The sequence below is a fragment of the Panthera tigris genome, chromosome E1, assembly GCF_018350195.1.
Source record: "Panthera tigris isolate Pti1 chromosome E1, P.tigris_Pti1_mat1.1, whole genome shotgun sequence".
NCBI lineage: Eukaryota > Metazoa > Chordata > Mammalia > Carnivora > Felidae > Panthera > Panthera tigris.
The window spans coordinates 15586194-15605471 of record NC_056673.1 but is presented as its reverse complement, the minus strand read 5'-3'; the positions used below and the strand labels follow the sequence as shown (position 1 = coordinate 15605471).

General features: G+C 44.5%; 1 protein-coding gene across 5 annotated transcripts in view; it reads left to right on the top strand.

Moving 5' to 3' along the window:
* Positions 1-19278, top strand: part of VPS53 (VPS53 subunit of GARP complex) — a 136770-nt gene that overhangs the window by 78646 nt on the left and 38846 nt on the right. For all 5 annotated transcript variants that reach the window (XR_006211092.1, XR_006211091.1, XM_007076103.3 and 2 more), the window contains 3 exons: positions 389-483; positions 10076-10318; positions 13096-13243. Coding sequence is in view for 3 of the 5 variants with exons in the window: in XM_007076103.3 (XP_007076165.1) it covers positions 389-483; positions 10076-10318; positions 13096-13243 (486 nt within the window). In the remaining 2 variants the exon portion in view is untranslated. The remainder of the gene's footprint in view (positions 1-388; positions 484-10075; positions 10319-13095; positions 13244-19278) is intronic.

Here is a 19278-nt window from a genome sequence, read left to right as displayed (position 1 = left end):
AAAATAAAGTTAAAAAAAATAGATCACATGAAGGCACTTTATAAATTTTAAAGCACTGTACAAGTATAAGGTACTGTTATTCGCCAGGATTTAAAATTTTAAAACATCAGTAAGATGATGAATAGCTTCCAGATCAAAAGCACGTGTGTTATCAAAGTAGCAGTAAATCTTTCAACATGCGAAGCAAGTCAGTGATGCTAACAAAACTGGCTCATTGTTCACAAACTGGCATGAATCATAATGCAAGACATAGTCCCAGTTTAGTTACATGGAGTGCTTTTAATCTGTGTTAGGAGTGAACTTTGAAGGGATGTTTTCTTTGAAACTGCTTGAAAACTTGCAAAGATGGCTCAAGTATAGGTTTCTTCTTTTTTTCCTTCCTTTACAGCCAAAGAAGCCTAAAGCCCCAGACAATCCGTTTCATGGCATTGTTTCCAAGTGTTTTGAGCCTCATCTCTACGTGTATATTGAGTCCCAGGACAAGTGAGTGATGAATACTTTGCTGTTTTCTACTGCATTTCTCCCTCCTCCGGTCACGGGTGGGCCTCACAAGGGCATGACTCCTTTCAGAGGCTGAAGGAGGGACTTGGCATGGCTCCTGTGACGCCCTCTGGAAACCTGCTAAGGATATTTTTTATATGTTACGAATGTTATCACTCATTGGGTTCGTAAATCTTAGAAGCCTGAATCTGACTCAGGTAAGCTCCCAAATGTATCCCAACAATCCCTTCCCCTGTGTGCACACGTCAACCCACAAGCCTTGACAATGTCAGGTACTGGAAACCAGAGAAAGAAAGCCTAATCTCTACTGTATATGTTTTCAAGTATCATTTGCTTAAGTTTTCATTGCAAAATAATTTAGACTTACAGAAAAGCTATACAAAATTCTCATACGCCCTTCCCCCAGAGAATGCTACCATTTTACATTACCGCGGTTATCAAAATCAGGACGGAAACACTGTGGCATGAATGTCCATTTTCTGGCCTGAGATCCCATCATGCATTTAGTTGTCAGGTCTCTTTAGTCTCCTTTAACCTTGAATATACTCCCTCAGTCTCTCATTAGTCTCTCATGACCTTGACGCTTTACAGAGTACTGGCAGATTACTTTCTGTATTTGTCTGATGTTTGCTCTTGATTAAATCCGGATTATTGCATCGCAGGCAAGTATTCCATAGAGGCGATGCTGTGTCCCTCTCGGTACGTCATAGCGGGAGACACACCATGTGGACCTGTCCCCTCAATGGTGATGTCAACTCTGATCACTTGCCTCTGGTGGTGCTCACTAGCTTTCTCTACTGTGCAGCTACTATTTTTCTCTTTGTGATTAGTATCTCACGGTGGGACACTTCAGGACTATGTAAATATACCCTGTTTCTCCTCACACTTTGCCCACTCGTTTTGACATGCCCTGATGATTCCTGCCTGAAGCAATAATTTACTGTAGCATTTGCCAAATGTTCATTTTCTGTTTCCATCATTTCTCCCGAATTAATTAATTGGAGCTATTCTGTAAGGAGGTGCTTCAGTATGGATTCAGTATGGATGGATTCTTAACTTCCTTTCATGGATTATCAACCATTTCATATATATACTTTTCACAAACTCAGGGGTTCTCAGAAATGTCCACAAAGCAGCCCACCACAGCCAAGTTTCCTCACCCCCAGGGAAGTATGTTCAACCTCCAGTGTCCGTAATTCACGCAAAGGAGGAAGAGCCCTCCTCATCCCTGAATCTCTGTCCCCAGCCAGAAGAACTGTTGAAGGCCCTTCCACGCAGGAAGGCAGAGTTTGGAAAGGTCAGGTTTCTGGAGACAGGCTGGCCCTGGCTCTGAGAGGAGGCCTTGTAGCCTAAAGAACACACTTGTGAGGACCAGACAGTGGCTCATTGCAGGGAGTGCAATAGCGTCTGTGAGAAAGTTCTCAAGAGGAGTTCTCTGGGAAAGCATTTAGGTGCTGAGATTTAGTTTTTTGGTTTTTGTTTTTAATCCCCCCTGTTGTGTGGGCTAGCAAATTCTTGTTTCCGAATATGTTTTGGAGGTAAACCGTAAGATTAAGAGACTATTTCAAGTGGAGTCACTACACGGAACATTATTATTATTTGCCTATTTGATTTTATAGATCGCGTCTACTCTTCCCCTCCCAGATTACAAAATGTTTCATGTTAAAGCCTTAGAAAATAAACTTTGTAGAAGAGCTTCTGTGCTAACAAAAACAACCTCCCGCCCCTCCCGCGCCCCCCCAAAAAAAAGAGTTGCTTTCACATTTCACCTTGTAGAGCCAGTCTGCCTCCTCCTCTCTATCCATTGGGCTCATGTCCGAAGGCACACAGAAAGGCAGTTATTAACTATTGCCATTTGCTTCTTCGAAACGCCATTTTCTGTGTTTAAAAGTTTTTTCTCAGGATGTTAATAAGACACCTCGAGGGGCAGGGGAATGATTAGTTATTTGCCTATTATTAGATTAACAGGTCTTAGAGCAGACCACTTGGATGACTGTTCTTGGACAAAGCCCGTCTTTTCTCATCAACCCAAACTCTTTATTTTTCAGAAGGTTTCAAAGCCATCGGGTCCCAGGTTTAAAGTGCATATCGGAGATAACCACATACGTTCCCCAAATCCACCTGGTCTGGAGAGTCATTTTTCTGAATTATTACAATTGTGGTATCTACTCTTTTCACATGGCCTTGATTCATATAAAGTGTACTCATTGTCCGTGCTATTTCAGGCAGAGAGCCAGACCTCCCTTCCATAGGGACTCTCCATTTCTCTGTGAAAAATGAAGTGCTCGCCACTCATCCTGCCGTCTGGCCTCACTGGGATGTTTCCACAGTGCTGGGGAAGCAGTGGGAGCTGCTCGTAGGAGAACTGCGTAGGTTGTGCTCTTGTCACTCCAGAATAAGCAACAAAGGCTTGAAGTAGAAAATAGAGTTCAAGAAATCCATTTCCTCAGCTTTTAAAGCAGAGAGTCGGGCAAAATAATGCCTAAAGCTGTGTGGTGATTAACCTTTTTTGAGTCATAGATCCCCTTGAGAGTCCGATGAGACTGTAGACTCTCTTGCCAAAAAAAAACCCAAAAAACAAAAAAATCACATAACCCCCCCCCACTATTTTGAGTACAATTTCAAGGGGTTCTGCAAAGCCCTTTCTCCCTTTTGTCAGAGAGTCTTAAGGCTGGGGAAGAGACTCAGGTGGGGACTGATTTTGTACATGTTACATTCTTGTAGCTCTGACTCAGAAATCTGCAAGGGAGGAAAATCTTAGACCATTCACAAGCTCCCAGATGACAGAGACCCAGCACGGTATTGTGGAAAGAGCGTGGGCCTGGATGCCAGACAGACCTGGATTTGAGTCAGAGCTCCGCACTCACTAGCCTGGGACCTCAAGCGTGGTACTTGACCTGTCTGAGTTTGTTTTGTCCTCTCTACAGTGAAGTTAGTACTGTTCCCCTCACAAGATTAGTGGCGAGGGTGAATCGAGGTGACGTGTTGGCATTTGGCACAAGTGGGCAGGAACCGTGCCTGCTGTCCCCCGCCAGTGGTCTTGTTCCGGACTCTTAAGCGGTTGTGTGGCCCGATCAGTGTTCCCAGCTTTTCATTGGGCCTGGCATGGGGTCTGCCGTCTCCTCTCCCCAGCCTCCCACCTGCCCGAGGAAAGTTCTGGCGGCACCTGCCCCCACCAAAAGCCAAACAGTGGTGGGAGGACTGCAGAGCCGGCACCTGGTGAGGGGGCAGGAAGCAGGATATTCCCAGAGCCATCTCCTCAGCAGGCTGGGCGAAGCTGTCCTTCTGTGCATTAGGTGGCTTTCTCAAGTTTTGTTTATGTGCAAGAAAGAAGTTAATAATAGAACTTTTACTCTTGGGGATGTAGTGATTTTCTCTTGGAGATTTCCCCACGTCAACACTTCCTCCAGATCGTAGGTGAGAGGGCCCCATTCCCCCTTCATACCTCAGTGTGCGTTTCCTGTAAATAAGGGCACCGTCCACCTAACCACTGTATACCTGCGAGCATCAGGAAGTTAACTTGATCCGCCATTACCATTTAACTCACGGACCCCATTCCTCTTTACCAGTTGTCCTGATCAGGTCTTTTCTGGACCCAGAGTCCGTGCCAGGATCACAGGATGCATTTATTTGTCATGTCTCTTTGGTCCCTTCCATCCAGAAAAATAACTCATTCTTTCTTTATCTTTCATGACCTTGAAATTTTTGAAGAAGCACAGGCCAGTTTGTGGAATGTCCCTCAGTCTGCGTTTGGCTGTTTCCTCATGATTTATGATTTATGCAGAAGTAGTGCCGGGCTCTTCTCGGTAATTCATGTCGGGAGGCACACTGTCAGTTTGCCCCACAGCTTGTGGTGTTCACTTTTATCACTTTAGATGGAGTCCGCCAGGTTTCTCTATTTATTAATAAGTCATTAATAATTAATAAGTGTCAGGAGAAACGTTGAAACCATATAAATAGTCTTTTTCTCATCTTTCACCTCCCCCTGATACTTGTCTGAATCATTTATTACTAAGATCGTTGCCAAATGGTGATTTTTCTAATACTACCATTTCTTCTACATTTATGAGTGGGCATTATATTTTAAGAAAAAGCTTTCTCTCTTCCCCATTTATTGTATCAGCACCTACTCGTCGATTCCTATTTTATTCAATGGGTTATAGCCGTTATTACCTTTTTTTAAAGCTTATGTTGGAATAAATTTAAACCTACATAAAAATTTCAAAAGTAGTGCAGATTTCCCGTATTCCCTTCTCCCCAAGTTCTCCTAATGTTAACATCTTACGTAACCATAGAACAGTTCTCCAAACCAGTAAGTTAACACTGGTACAGTACTCTTTCCTAAACTCAGACTTTATTTGGGCTCACCAGTTTTTCCACTGATGTCCTTTTTCTCTTGCAGGATCCATCGTTATTTTAATGCTCAAATTGTCCCTGATTTGGCCATTGGAACCCCCCCCTCCGAGCTGGTTTTTCGTGCTTTTTGCATATTCCTGTCATTTCTGGGGCACTTCCTTTCTGGCACAACAAAATATACCAGGCCCATCTTGTACTTTCCTACCCCAGCCCTGGAGTCATCTGTTTTTCCAGGATCCCTTGTCTCTTTGGTGGGGAATAATATTTAGAAACTAAGTTCCGGGCATCAAGTATGTTCATTACTCCTCGGATGTCATGCTTCTAGGTCCTCGCAGCTGAGACAGCTGAGAAATAGATGTATGTATACACATACATGTTTAAACACATGCATCGGTATCTGTTTTTATACCAGCCTATATTAGAACCTGTGAATCTATGCTGGTAACTCTAATTCTGCTCTAACACCACAGGATTTATCTTAGCCTCCCCCTTTCCTCGTCTATAACTACTTTCTGCAGCAGTGAGAAACTTGCCCCCCCCACCCCCAGATCTTCCGTGTATTTACTGATTTGCTCCATTTACCTGTGTGTAATCCATCTCCCAGTTGTGCTCAAGCCATACCTGGGCTTCCCAACCCCACTGGCCACACCAGAGCCAAATCCTTGGCCCCATCCTAAGGGCAGGAGAGGGAGGGGGTGCAGATCAGTTTGGGTACCCTCGGTTTAACAAGTCCTGTAACTTCCTGGGGACCTGAAGCCGCTTTGCCCATGCTCACCTCCTTGCCAGCTTTGACTGACTGCCTCTCCCCGTGCCGTCACCACTCTGCCTTCCAGTTGGAATATTGTTGCTAGGGATGCCGACTGCAGATCCACCGGAAGAACTGCCCTGTTCGTCCTTTACTAATACTGCTCTGCATTGGTCTTTTCTTCCTGGGTCATTTCATTGATCAGCAGAACCCCCAGCAGTAGTTCGTGTGGGCCCCTGACACATTCTCGTACATCTTGCTCAGAAAGCTCAAGCTACAGGGGAGAGGGTAAAAGATACCATCCACATCTGTGACATGTTCCTTTAAGCCGGAGAGCAAGTGAGTCAGCAGCAAGCACAATTCCATCTCTCTGTGTAGTGCTTGAGTGTTGCAAAGTCAGAGCACAGTAGAGTAGATAGAGCTGGGCTTGGGAGTCATGCATCCCCAGGTTCAGAGTCTGGCTCCGACAAATTCCGTGACCCAGGGCAAGTTACAGTCTTTTTCTCAGCCTCAATTTTGTCATTTATGAAGTGGAGATAATAACGCCTTCTCTTCAGGGCTGTTGGGAGGATTACAGGAGATTGAATTTCTGATGCACCCAGCACAATGCCTACTTTATAGGCTTATGGCCTCTTGGGAGTCGGTGGTACCCGCTGTGAAGACATGAAGCTGGCAGCGCTTTGCTGTGGGAATGCAGAGGAGCTTGTAAATCAAACCGTAGGTCGGGCTTTTCCAATTTGTGACTTCCGCCTTAGGCACGTCCCCTCCTCCTTACATCCTCCCTTCCACACATCATAATCTGTGCTCACTTCCGACTCCGTGCCTTTATCCTCACCTGAGTCTGCTGCGAAATTTTCTCTCTAGCTGCCTCTAGTTTCCTTTGTCTGAAACAAATTGTTCCTCTTGTCTGTACTACAAGATTAGCATGTAGTTGCTGTCTTGAAATCTAAATATCATGAGCATGAGGGTCCTATCCCCCCAAATAAGATCAAAGCTTCTAATAGGCAGATGCGTGTCTTAACCCCCACACCCAGCAACACCTTAATCAGAACTTGACCCTTCATAAACTCTTGCTTGATTGTACTTGCTTTATGGTATAAAAGACGCCTTCTTGTGATTCCAATCAGCAGGTCGGTATGCTACAACATTCCTTTCTCTAGTAACCCTGCCAGAAGGTCTCACCAAAACTCAGGCTAGTGTTTGGCACCTGGAAGAAATGACAACCTTTGCTTTTTTTTCTTTAGTTGAACTCACTTATGTCTCATATGCATGGCAAACACAGCCCAGAGCCTTGCACGTACTAAATGCTCAGCTGGAAATCGATGGACTGAACCATCTATGCTGTGACATGTCAGTTACTCGTTTTCCAGTGTCTCATGTGGCTTAGAAGCACGCAGGCGCAGAGAGTGGAGATTGAAGGGAGGGAAGCTTATTCTAATGGATTATGTCTCACCTACACAGAGAGCAGTGTCAGAAGTGACTTGGGAGATGGCCTGCAAAGTATGGGTGGTCTTTTAGAGGGTTTTTTTTTTTTTAAGTGGAAATGTTCTTTATGCTCTATGAGTTTAATTAGTTTATAATCTTATTGATCGAGTTGGCTCAGAAATATGAGGCATTTGAGTAGGTATTCTGACTTCAGCTGCTAGCGGAATTAGATAAGTGGTTAAAGTAAAAAGCACTTTGCAGCTCTGGCCCCTCTTTTGGTCAGCAGTAGAGATTTGGAGGTTAGAATCTCTCCTAAGAAGACTCAAGTGGAACCCTTTGCTTTCCTATTACATGCTCCCCTCTACTGCACCAGCCCCTGCCCCGTCTCCACTCTCCTACCCTTCCATTCCCATCCTTCAGGAACAAAGCATGGGGGCTGATCAGCTGCATACATATTGGGCACCAACATAACTGAAAGATTAACCTCACACGTAAACGTGATGGGTGGGCCTGGGGAGAGCAGAGGTCCCGGAAACATTATCCGTCCTCTCAAGGAGGATATGATAACATATGAATTGCAGACGATTCTCCTCTGTAGCAAGCACCTTTCACCTTTTGTACCAACTTCAGCTTATTAGAAGTGACTGGCCAGAATGCTCTCTCAAGACAGATTCTGAAATTACACCAAAGACCAATGAAAAAGAGCCATTCTTGAGAGCATTGCCGGCTGTGGGCCCAGGATGGGAGAAGGTCGTCATGTTTCTTGAACATTTGACATCCTTACACTGTATGGTAAAGTGTTAAAAAAAAAAAAATGATAATACAGTGTCAGTGTGTTGCAGATGACAGAAGTTGAAACTGAGAGAGAGGAATGGTGTGAGTAGGGGTTGTCTGGGTGAGCCCTGAGCTGAGCCTGAGAGAGGTGGCAGGAGAGCATCTTGGCCAGGGGAGGCATCCAGGCAAAGGTTCAGAGTCAGGGATAGAGATGGAACAGGGGGAAGTAAAGGGGAGTCTGGCTAGAGTGGAGGGTCACTGAGGAAGAGAAGTGAGAGATTCAATGGAAAAGGTGGGGCAGGAAGAGGTGGTGAGGAATGGGGGTGGTGGCACCGTAGCTTTCGAGGTTAACTAACAAGGTCCTCCCCTGCTTGCTAACCATCCTCACAAAGACCCAGCCTAGGCCTGAAGTTCTTTGAGGGCAGAGTGGCTACATCTGGATGTAATAAACTTTCAATAACAAAAACTCCTGAGTAAAATGTCAGTTTTCTCCTCTGCTGTGTGTGGTTCTTATCTTTTTCTTCCTGTTATATAAATACATTTTGAAAGCACAGCCTGGGTGGCTCAGTCGGTTAAGCGTCCCAACTTCAGCTCAGGTCATGATCTCACGGTTTGTGGGTTCAAGCCCTGTGTCGGGCTCTGTGCTGACAGCTCAGAGCCTGGAGCCTGCTTCAGATTGTGTGCCTCCCTCTCTCTCTGCCCCAACCCACTCGCATTCTGTCTCTGTCTCTCTCAAACGTTAAAAAAAAAAAATGAAAAGCACAGCTGGATTCTTGTAGCCTTGGACAGCAACCTAGAAAGATGTAAAATGTCAAGGGGTGGAGGGACCCCTCCCATTTTTCATACAGCACGACTGTGCAGGAAGCAGTGAGTAGAGCCCCACTGGATCGTAGCTACGATGACTCAACACGACGGAACAAACTCAGTGATGTTTGAATGGGGAGTGGGGGGACAGCTGCAGCCATGCTCACCATCGTGACCTGCTACAAGCCGGGGGCTGCCCTCCCCTCCCCTCTCCCAAGAGCTTTTACACCTTTGATTCTGTAAGTTTTAAGGAGAAACTGCATTAAAAACATCAAGAAAGCCTTAGAATATTTCTTTACGGTTTCTCTTTGTTTTGGCATCTACCTCGTGGGTAGGTTAGTGATACCAAATGTTTCCTGACATCATAACCTTTTTGTGTTTTCAGAGGCAGTAAGGTAGAGGGGTTAAAAACATGAGGTTTGAGCCAGGCTGTTTAGTTTTGAATCCTGGCTCCCCCCACCCCTCTTGCTGTATGACCTTGGACAAGGTCCTTAACTTTTCTGCACCTTGCTTTTTGAAAATGAGGACAGTTAATAATACGTACTTCATAAGGTTATTGTGCAAATTAAGTGAAATGCAATGAAATAACACTTATAAACTGCCGACATGGTGTGTGCCTGATACATCATAAGCGTTCAGACAATGGTCTCTATCATTATTTTCATTTGGGGAAAGGTGAAATGATACTTACATGGTAGCAGATTCTAGGCTCAGCTCTGCCACTAAATTATGTGACAAACTTTATAGACCTTACTTTTTTCATCTCTTAGAGAGTCCAGTAATACCTTACCTCTCTCACAGAGGCTTGGGGTCAAATGTGATCATGAAATGCCTTGAAAAGTATAAAGCAGGGGCTTCCTGGGTGGCTCAGTCAGTTGAGCGTCCGACTTCAGCTCAGGTCATGATCTCATGGTTTATGGATTCGAGCTCCGCATCAGGCTCTGTGAGGAGAGCTCAGAGCCTGGAGCCTGCTTCAGATTCTGTGTCTCCCTCTCTCTCTGCCCCTCCCATGCTTGCTCTCTGTGTCTCTCTCAAAAATCATAAACATTAATTTAAAAAAAAAAAGTATAAAGCAGCACACAAATGCCAGTTATTCTTGCTGCTGTTACTGTAAGAGGGCTGGTGCGATAAAAATGGGTCCACTTTTATTTATTTTATTTATTTTTTAAGTTTATTTTTGACAGAGAGAGAGAGTGCAAGCGTGAGCTAGGGAGGGGCAGAGAGGGAGACACAGAATCCGAAGCAGGCTCCAGGCTCCCAACTGTCAGCACAGAGCCTGACGTGGGGCTTGAATCCACAAACCGCGAGACCATGACCTGGGCCAAAGTCGGACACTTAACCGACTGAGCCACCAGGCGCCCCTGGGTCCAATTTTAAATGTAAAAAGCATTAGGAATGATTTACTCGTGGCAGTTAAGCACATTTGCTTTATCTTTCTTGAAATAACATGGCAGGTTTTCTTCCTTCTAGAAACCTTGGAGAGCTGATAGATCGGTTCGTGGCCGATTTCAAAGCCCAGGGGCCACCTAAGCCCAACACTGATGAAGGGGGTGCTGTGCTCCCCAGCTGTGCTGACCTCTTTGTCTACTACAAGAAGTGCATGGTGCAGTGCTCTCAACTCAGTACTGGGGAGCCGATGATCGCTCTGACCACCATTTTCCAGAAGTACCTCCGAGAATATGCCTGGAAAATCCTCTCTGGCAATCTGCCCAAGTGAGTGCTATTCTTCCTGGTCCGAGTGGTGAAGTAAGATTCTGAATATACCTAAATATGGGAATCTGAGGAAATCTACTCCGAAATAGTTTACTGAACTGCTAAGAGCCTCAATGAGGAAAATACCCTTAGGCCTGAGTTCCCAAGGGCCTGAGACTATTTCCTATCTAATGGGATTCCACAGCTGATCAAGACTGTTAGAGGAAATGCCCACCGTGGCCACCAGCATAGGTCAGATCTTCCCACAGTGGACTCAAGGGAGTCAGTTCCATTATGTATATCTTTAGTTGACATGGTTTCAACAATAGGTTGTTAGCAAAAAAAAAAAAAAAAAGGTAGGGCGCTGGTAGCAATAATTTTTAAACAGCATGGGCAATTTCATTCAATGATTGCATACCCTGGGGTGATAAGCACATGGGAGGCAGTAATCTGCTTTTCCCTCGAGCTGAGTGCATTCCAAAGTCTCTCTTATGGTATCTGTGTCTTGCTATACTGGACAGAGTCTAGTGTTTAAAGATCTGGTAGGATTTGGGGGAAGGGGGTTGCGTAGCACAGCCCCTAATTATAGTGACTTCATTGTATTTATTCTGGGACATTAGAATATTGTTATATTGCTTACTAATGGAAATTAATGGTGTTTGACTAGAGCTTAAAGATTTTTGGTTCCATAGTAATTTCAATTATAATAATGCGATCTAAAGTGATGCTTTGGAACTTAGTATTTATAAATCATCCCCATGGCCAAATTCAATAATTCTGGAATTAGTTGCTGTTGTTTTCACTAAAATGTATTGTATATGGGAGTTTTATGTTATTTGGAGGAAAGAAAATAAAATCCTTATGCTGTAGCCAGTGATTGGAAGTAAAAGATATATTTCACCGAGAATTTCTTTGACCACGGTAACATTTTTTTAATTTTCAATAACTTTTATTCTGATCGTCAGAATAATATAAATTTATTATAGTTTAGAAAACACAGAAAAGCACAAAGACAGAAATAAAAGTCAGCTATCATCTCACCACCCAGAGAAGACAAATTCAAATTTTTGGTATATGTTTTTCTGTTGTTTACTTACATATGTAACGTGCGTGATTTTGTGCTCTTGCTCGATTCGCAGTGCTGGGACTATACAGCCTGTAGTTTTAAACCCTGCAGCTTTCACCTAACATCATCCTGTGAGCATTTTCCCACGTGTCCCAGCAGGAAACAGTGTACTCAGCTAGGGTGTTGTTACCAAAGCATCTATTCACAGAAATGGGGGCATGGTGAAAGGCACCAGCAGAGGATTCTGAAGCATCCAAATACCGGGGGGGTAATTGTTAACTACTTTAAAACTCCCTTGAGCGCCTGGGTGGCTCAGTCGGTTGAGCGTCCGGCTTCGGCTCGGGTCATGATCTCTCAGTCTGTGGGTTCGAGCCCCGCGTCGGGCTCTGTGCTGACAGCTCAGAGCCTGGAGCCTGCTTCAGATTCTGTGTCTCCCTCTCTTCTGCCCCTCCCCCACTCATGTTCTGTCTCTCTCTGTCTCAGAAATAAATAAACATTAAAAAAATTTTTTTTTAAATAAAAAATAAAAAAATAAAAAAACTCCCTTGAGAGCCAGGGCTGTGGACAAAAGGCTGCCCCACAGAAGAGGGCCACGGTGGGGGCCAGCACCACACTGAAGCAGAGGGAGCAGGAGGCCTTGTTAGTACTCAGCCTTCTCTCTCCCCTCTACCTCTCAAGCCTGGGTGATAGGTCTGTAGAGGTCAGTCTCCTGAGCCATAGAGGAGGGAAGAGAATAGCAATGAATGGATCTGGGAGGCCACCAGACACCGTCTAACACTAGCACATCGTCATCGAAACACTTCACGATGTCGTGATAATCCAGCATACAGAAGAACCTCACCTCACTTCCGAACTTCTAATTGATCATTTAGGTTGGTTTCACTACTTTAGTTATTTTAAGTAACACTCAGAAAAGCATCCTTGAACAGCAGTGGAACCACCGGGTCAAACAGTGTGAACCTTTTTTTTAAGCTCCTGAAATATGCCTCCCGAAGTTTTTACAACTCAGTACTCTGAACCCATAGTGCAAGAGAGGGTCAGTGTCCTCACAACCCTTGTAAGTGCTGGAAATTAAGATATTTTCAAATCTTTGATTCCCAGTAAGACTTGGCAGTTTTAGGGTTACCTTTTTTAACGTTTTATTTTTATGGTAAATGTCATTGAGTTCTGTCTTTTAAAAAATTTAGAATCTCACAGTTGAAATAGCAGGAGGTTTTATAACTGTATTTTTATATTTTGTGGACACATGATTATATCAGTAGGAAGGTGTGAGACAGTTGGGCTTTGGGCAGCAGCCATGCTTTAACATTCACTTTGGTACCCCTCCACAAGCACAGCGTACACATTCCTGTGCAGAAGTTTCCTAACTGAGAGGGGCAATTGGAGAACCAGCTTTTGTGCTACAGAACTCTCGAACTTTCCAGATCAGGAGATTCTAAGCTAAGCAGAGAAGTCACTCAGCCGCCTTCTCTGTGAGTATGAGAGTCATCTTCGTTCATGTGACTGATTATTGGCTTGCTGTTGGAATCGTCTCTTCCTACTTCTGATGGTCAGAGAATTTAAACAGATGATAGTCAAGGTAAGGTCAGTAGGAAAAGGACTCAGTGTACGTAGGTTTGTTTGGGCCATGTCCAGCCTTTCCTTCCCCCTTTTCTTTGTCTTAAGATGTGCAGCTACCAGTTCAGGAAGCAAATAAGTCCCAGCCTGACCGGTTCCTGTTCCTTTTCCTCAGAACCACAAGCAGCAGTGGAGGGCTGACCATCAGCAGCCTCCTCAAGGAAAAGGAAGGCTCAGAAGTGGCCAAGTTCACTCTAGAGGAGCTCTGCCTCATCTGCAGCATCCTGAGCACAGCAGAGTACTGTCTGGCCACCACCCAGCAGGTGAGCTGCCCACCACCTCCTTTTCCTGACCCATTTGGGCCTCCTAACTCAGTGGCTGAAACTGTGGGCCCTAACAAGCCGTGTACAACCTTGGTCAGCCACATAAAGGTGGGTCACAGAGGAAAATTTGCAGTCCAGCCGAAAGACGGCCCAGGCAGCCATCTTACAGAAGAGCCTTGTTAAAAGGAGACTGGGCAAGAAAGTATGACTGGTCTCCCCCAGAGTGGTTTAAGTTCCTCAGAGGGCATGCCTTCTGGAAAGTAGGTCAGTAGCACTGTCTCCCATAGGAGAAAAGTAGCAACAAACTTAACAGTGCTAGGACCCGGCCTTTGGTAGTGATGAGTCACAGCCAGTGATCCCATGCTCAGAAGTGTTACTGGGCTAAGCAGAATCCTTTGGGCTTTCATGTGTCTCCTGAAATGCACACAGCATTCTCAGCCTGCCTAAACAAACAGCCATTGTTTGGACGCTGACGTTCAGGAACTATGAAGCAGGAAAGGGTGATGCCTCTGCTGGAGCTCCCCATTAGCAGAAGGAAGACCCAGAAGAATTTTCCATTCAGCCTTAGACGTGGGATTAGAAGTTCCTTTTCACATTTGGTCTGGAATTCACCTAAGGCCAAGAGAAGGAAAATAATTGGAGAAGGTTCTGCTCTTCCCCCCCTTTTGGGCTTATTATTTACACATGTCTGGATCATAGGAAGGTAGTCATAAATTATGGTTCAGACGGTACAGCTTGGAGTGCCTGTGAGCCAGAGCAAGACTACAGGAGGCCAGAATAAGAAGCGTTCCCCCCAAAACTTCACTGTAAAGGTTTGGCCTCAGAGCCAGAGACGGCAATCCCTTTAGCCCCCAAGAACCCCTAGGGCAGGACAGCAATATTGATGAAGACCTCCAAGGCAGAGAGGTCCCAGAGTTGTGTGGTGAAGAAACACCATTTAACTGTTTTGCATGTGTGCAGAAAAGGAAGGCATACACACATGTGAATAGAATTTTTAAGATTATTTATTTATTTTGAGAGAGAGAAAGAGTGTGTGCGTGCCTTGAGCGCAGAGCCCAACATGAGGCTCGAATCCACGAACTGTGAGATCATGACCTGAGCCAAAATCAAGTCAGACGCTTAACTGACTGAGCCACCCAGGTGCCCCCAAAATAGAGTATTTTAAAAGTAAAATAACCATGGTACCAAAGGGGGAAAAATACAAAATTAATGATTCTTGGGGCGCCTGGGTGGCTCATTCAGTTAAAGCATCCGACTCTTGATTTTGGCTTGGCTCATGATTTCACAGTTCATGGGATCAAGCCCCACATTGGGCTCTGTGCTGACAGCATGAGTCTGCTTAGGATTCTCTCTTTCTCACTCTCCCTGCCCCTCCTCTGCTCACGAGCTCTCTTTCTGTCTCTCAAAATAGATTAATTAAAAAAAATTTTTTTAGCCTTTATTCACTCTTGAGAGAGACAAGGCATGAGCAGGGAGGGACAGACAGGAGGACACAGAATCCAAAGCAGCCTCCAGGCTCTGAGCTGTCAGCACAGAGCCCGATGCAGGGCTCAAACCCACGAACTGTGAGAGCATGACCTGAGCCGAAGTCAGAAGCTCAACCAGCTGAGCCACCCAGGCGCCCCAATAAATAAATATTAAAAAAAAATAACTCTTAATCTCATTACCATCAAATAATCATATTAGCAATTTGGAGTATTTTCTTTCAGTCCTTTTTCATGAACATAGTTTTGTATGCTACAATCATTTTTTTTCTTTCTGAGAGGCAGTTTATTTAGTTAGTTTGTTCATTTATTTTGAGAGAGAGAGAATGTGTGTGGGGGGGGGAGGGGCAGGGGAAGAGAGAAAGAGAAGGAGATAAAGAATCTCAAGCAGGCTCCACACTGTCAGCGCAGAGGGACACGGACCCTAAGATCATGACCTGAGCCAAAATCAAGAGTCAGATGCTTTACCACCACAATTTTGTATGCTATAATCTTAATTTACTTCACTCTTACCCCTTTGCTGTTTTTATTGACATCACAGCATTAGCATTTCTCCTGTTGCTATGATATCTTCATTACTAACAATGTTATAGTTCTGTAATATTTCTTTAAGGGACAATACCATAAATGATTTAACAGGATCTTGCATAATTATCTGTGCTGTTTCAGGTTTTGCTTCTGTAAGTAAATTCTACAAAGAATATCTAATATGTTTTGCATTATTTTTCTAGAATAGATTCTTTTTTTTTTTTTAATGTGTATTTATTTATTTTGAGAGAGAGAGAACACACAAACGGGGGAGGGGCAGAGAGATTGCTGAGACAGCGAATCCCAAGCAGGCTCCACACTGTCAGGGCAGAGCCCAACACAGGGCTCGATCCCTCAAACCAGGGATCGTGACCAAAGCAAAAATCAAAAGTCAGATGCTTAACCAACTTGAGCCATCCAGACACCCAGATTCTTAAAGGTTCTAGAAGTACTAGTGGGCCAAAGACCATTTTGATGACTCATGATAGATGTAGCCAAATTTTTTTGTTATAAAAAAATTATTTTTATTGATTATAAAAGTCAGTACATTCTTAGCACCTATACTGTGATCTCTAAATACTATTTTCCCCTAAAAGAAACCAGAGATTCCTGCAGAAATGAGTAATTCCAGGTCTGGGACACAAAATGTACAAGATGAGCCTGGAGCATCATGTTGTACAAAAAGCAAGAAAAAGATCAGAGACTGTGAGAGTCCTTTCAAAAGGATTCAGGAGCCATAATGGGCTTATTGTACAGAAAGATGTGTGCAAGTCCTAACTACCAGTACCTGTGAATGTGACCCTATTTGGAAATAGGGTCTTTGAAGCTATAATCAAGTAAGGATCTGAAGAAGAGATTATTTTGCATTTAGGAACCCTAAATCCAATGACTGGCATCCTTAGAAAGGAGATGGCATCCTTAGAAAGGAGAGGAAGATCTAACAGACACAGGCAAGAAAGCCACATGAAGACAGAGGCAGAGATTGGGGAGATACGTCTATAAGCCAAGGAACACCAAGGATTTCCAGCAACCAGAAGATAGAAGAGAGGCATGGGATAGTTTCTCCCTCAGAACCTCCAGAAGGAACCTGCTCTGCCAACACCTTGACTTTGGACTTGCGGCCTCTGGAACTGAGAGAATAAATGTCTGTTCTGAGCCACCAGGTTTGTAGTAATTTGTTCAAGCAGCCCTAAGGAACTAATACAGGAGCCTGCCTGAATACACTCTGCTGGTCAAAGGTGGGTTGTAGAAGCATCAGTGAGAAGTTGACGGCAGTGCATTGAAAACATCAGATGTGTTTAAATCCATGTGGTTACAATGATTTGTTTTGTTTTGTTTTGTTTTAAGTTTACTTACCACCTTCGAACACGCTAAGGAACCACTGGCGTGAATTGAAAACTGGTACAGAGAAAGTTCTTATCCTGTCTTTCCTATTTAACTTAGACTTCAGGATCATGAAATCATTGACAATGGGAGGTATCTCTTTATAGCAGAAGTCTAGCTAATAAGTGAAGAAGAAATGAATTAGAATGTCACTCTTTTATACCTCCTAATGAAATAATGGATCTAGGCATTGACTGTCAATGGCTGCTGACATCACAAAAACAGAGACAAGCGAACATCGTGTATCCGCTGATAGAAATACACAACACCATCATGAAGTAGTTTTCTAAAAAAGAAGAGAAGGAAAAAAAGAACCTGAATCTGATCAAGCTTCTACACGAAACTACAATTCAAAGAAAATACAAGGAACAAGGAACATGTTAATTAATACCCTGTGGCTACAATCAACAAAATCCAAACTGTGGGAAAACTACAGAGCAGACAATCCAGTTTCCTTAGAAAAAAATGGCAGGAAGAAGGCAAGAAGAAATGGAAGGAGATACCTTAGAGACAGGAATCCAAGTGGTGCAGGGCGCCTGGTTAAGTGTCTGACTCGAGTTTAGTTCAGGTCATGATCTCACGGTTTGTTAGTACAAGCCCTGCATCAGGCTCTGCGCTGACCGTGCAGAGCCTGCTTGGGATTCTTTCTCTCCCTCTCTCTCTGGCCCTCCCTCCCTCACATGCATTCCCTCTTTCTCTCTCTCTCTCTCTCTCTCGCTCTCGCTCTCGCTCTCGCTCTCTCGCCCTCCCTCCCTCACATGCATTCCCTCCCTCTCTCTCTCTCTCTCTCTCTCTCTCCACCCCCCCCCCGTCTCTCAAAATAGATAAACTTAAAAAAAAAAAAAAAAGATCTAAGTAGTGAAGAATTCAAAAATAAAACTTGGAAAACAATGCCAATAATGTCTCACTATTGGCTCATTAATTGTAACCCTTTTACACTTAACGCCTGCATAGGGTGTTGCTTTCACTCATCCAAAGAGATCTTTATGAAGCCTTTACTATGTACCAAGCATAGTATTTGGTGTTAATTAACAGAAGTGAACAAAGTAGATGGTTTCTTACCGTCAGCGGACTTAGAACTAACGGAGAAACCAAGATGATAAAAATAAGCCACGATGTAACTTCAGTCTTGTGGTGAGTGCTGGTTAGGGAGTTGCTTACTCAAGTAGCTGCTCAAGGAAGGCCTCTCTGAGGGGAGCTGGTATTGAAGCCGACACCAAGGGTTGGGAGGGGGACTGCCAGGGGAGGAGTGAGGAAGGGTTGGGAGGTGGGGGTGGCGAAGCAAGGAGCCTGGTTAGGAGGGGTGAGCAAGGCTGTTTCAGGGAGAGGAAGCGGAAAGTGTGAAGTGTAAAGGCCCTGAGGGGGAGAGACTGGGTGCGTTCCAGAACCTTAAGCCTTCAGAGTAAGTGAGGCCAGGCAGGCAAGGGGGAAAGCCAGAAGTGGGCCGGAGAGCCAGAGAGGACCCAAATCACGGTTAGAAAGTTTAGATTGTATTTTCAGCGTAACAGAAAAAGGCCGCTGAAGAGTTTAAGCATCGTAAGCCTGCGCTGTCATTTGCTCCACTGGCCCCTTATAAACATGTGAACTGTTTCCAGCTTGTCACTAACATAAGCAAGACCACCAGAGTGTATGCTTTAAGAAAAGAGGATCTTGGGGTGCCTGGGTGGCTCAGTCAGTTACGTGTCCAGCGGCTCAGGTCATGATTTCCCGGTTCGTGAGTTTGAGCCCTGTGTCAGGCTCTATGCTGACAGCTCAGAGCCTGGAGCCCGCTTCAGATTCTGTGCCTCCCTCCCTCTCTGTCCTTCCCCTGCTCGCACTCTGTCTCTCTCTAATATAAGTAAACATTAAAAAAAAAAAAAAAAAGGAAAGAAAAGAAAAGGGGATCTTACCTGTTTTGTTCACTGAGTAACTCACTCTGTTACAGAGCCTGGCACAAAGCAGGTTTTCTGTAAATTTTGGTTGAATTAACGAACGCTGGAAAGAATACTCGCGTATGTCTGTATATCGTTCTCGTTATTCATTGAAATATATCTCTAGGTGTGAAATTGCGGTTTTAAAGAGTGTGTGTATTTAAATCTCTGCTTTTTAAATAAATTGCATTCCGGAAAGTTACACTAATGTACACACCCCTAAGAGCATTTTTAAGTTTAAGACAAAACATTCATTATTAGAGTTTGTGTACTCAATAGCTTTGGGAGTGCTAGATGAGTCAGTTCCCAGGATGCTTGGAGATGTTTACAATTCCCGGTCAGTTGTCTTCTTCTTTGAGGCGGTTGGGAGCATGGCCAGTGTTTGGCTGTAGGCTGATGGGGGCAGCCTGTGCTTTTTTTGTTGTTTACCTGCGTATCCCCAGCACCTTCGCATAGTGGGTGGCCCATAGCAGTGCTCTCAGTGAATACTTTCACTGAGTTTACTGCCACTTAACCACCAGAGGCTTCCAGTGCTGGTGAGCAAGCCTGCAGTTCATGGAGCAGGGAGGAGCCTAAAAACGGGGGTCTTTTTAAAATTAATGAAGTGAATTGTCAGTGTGTCATAAGAAACGGGTGCAGCCCAGTGCTAAAGGGCACAGGTTCTAGACGAAGTTTGACTCGTGGCCCTACCACGTACTGTCTTGGGGAGGTCACACCTCCACTTTCTCTT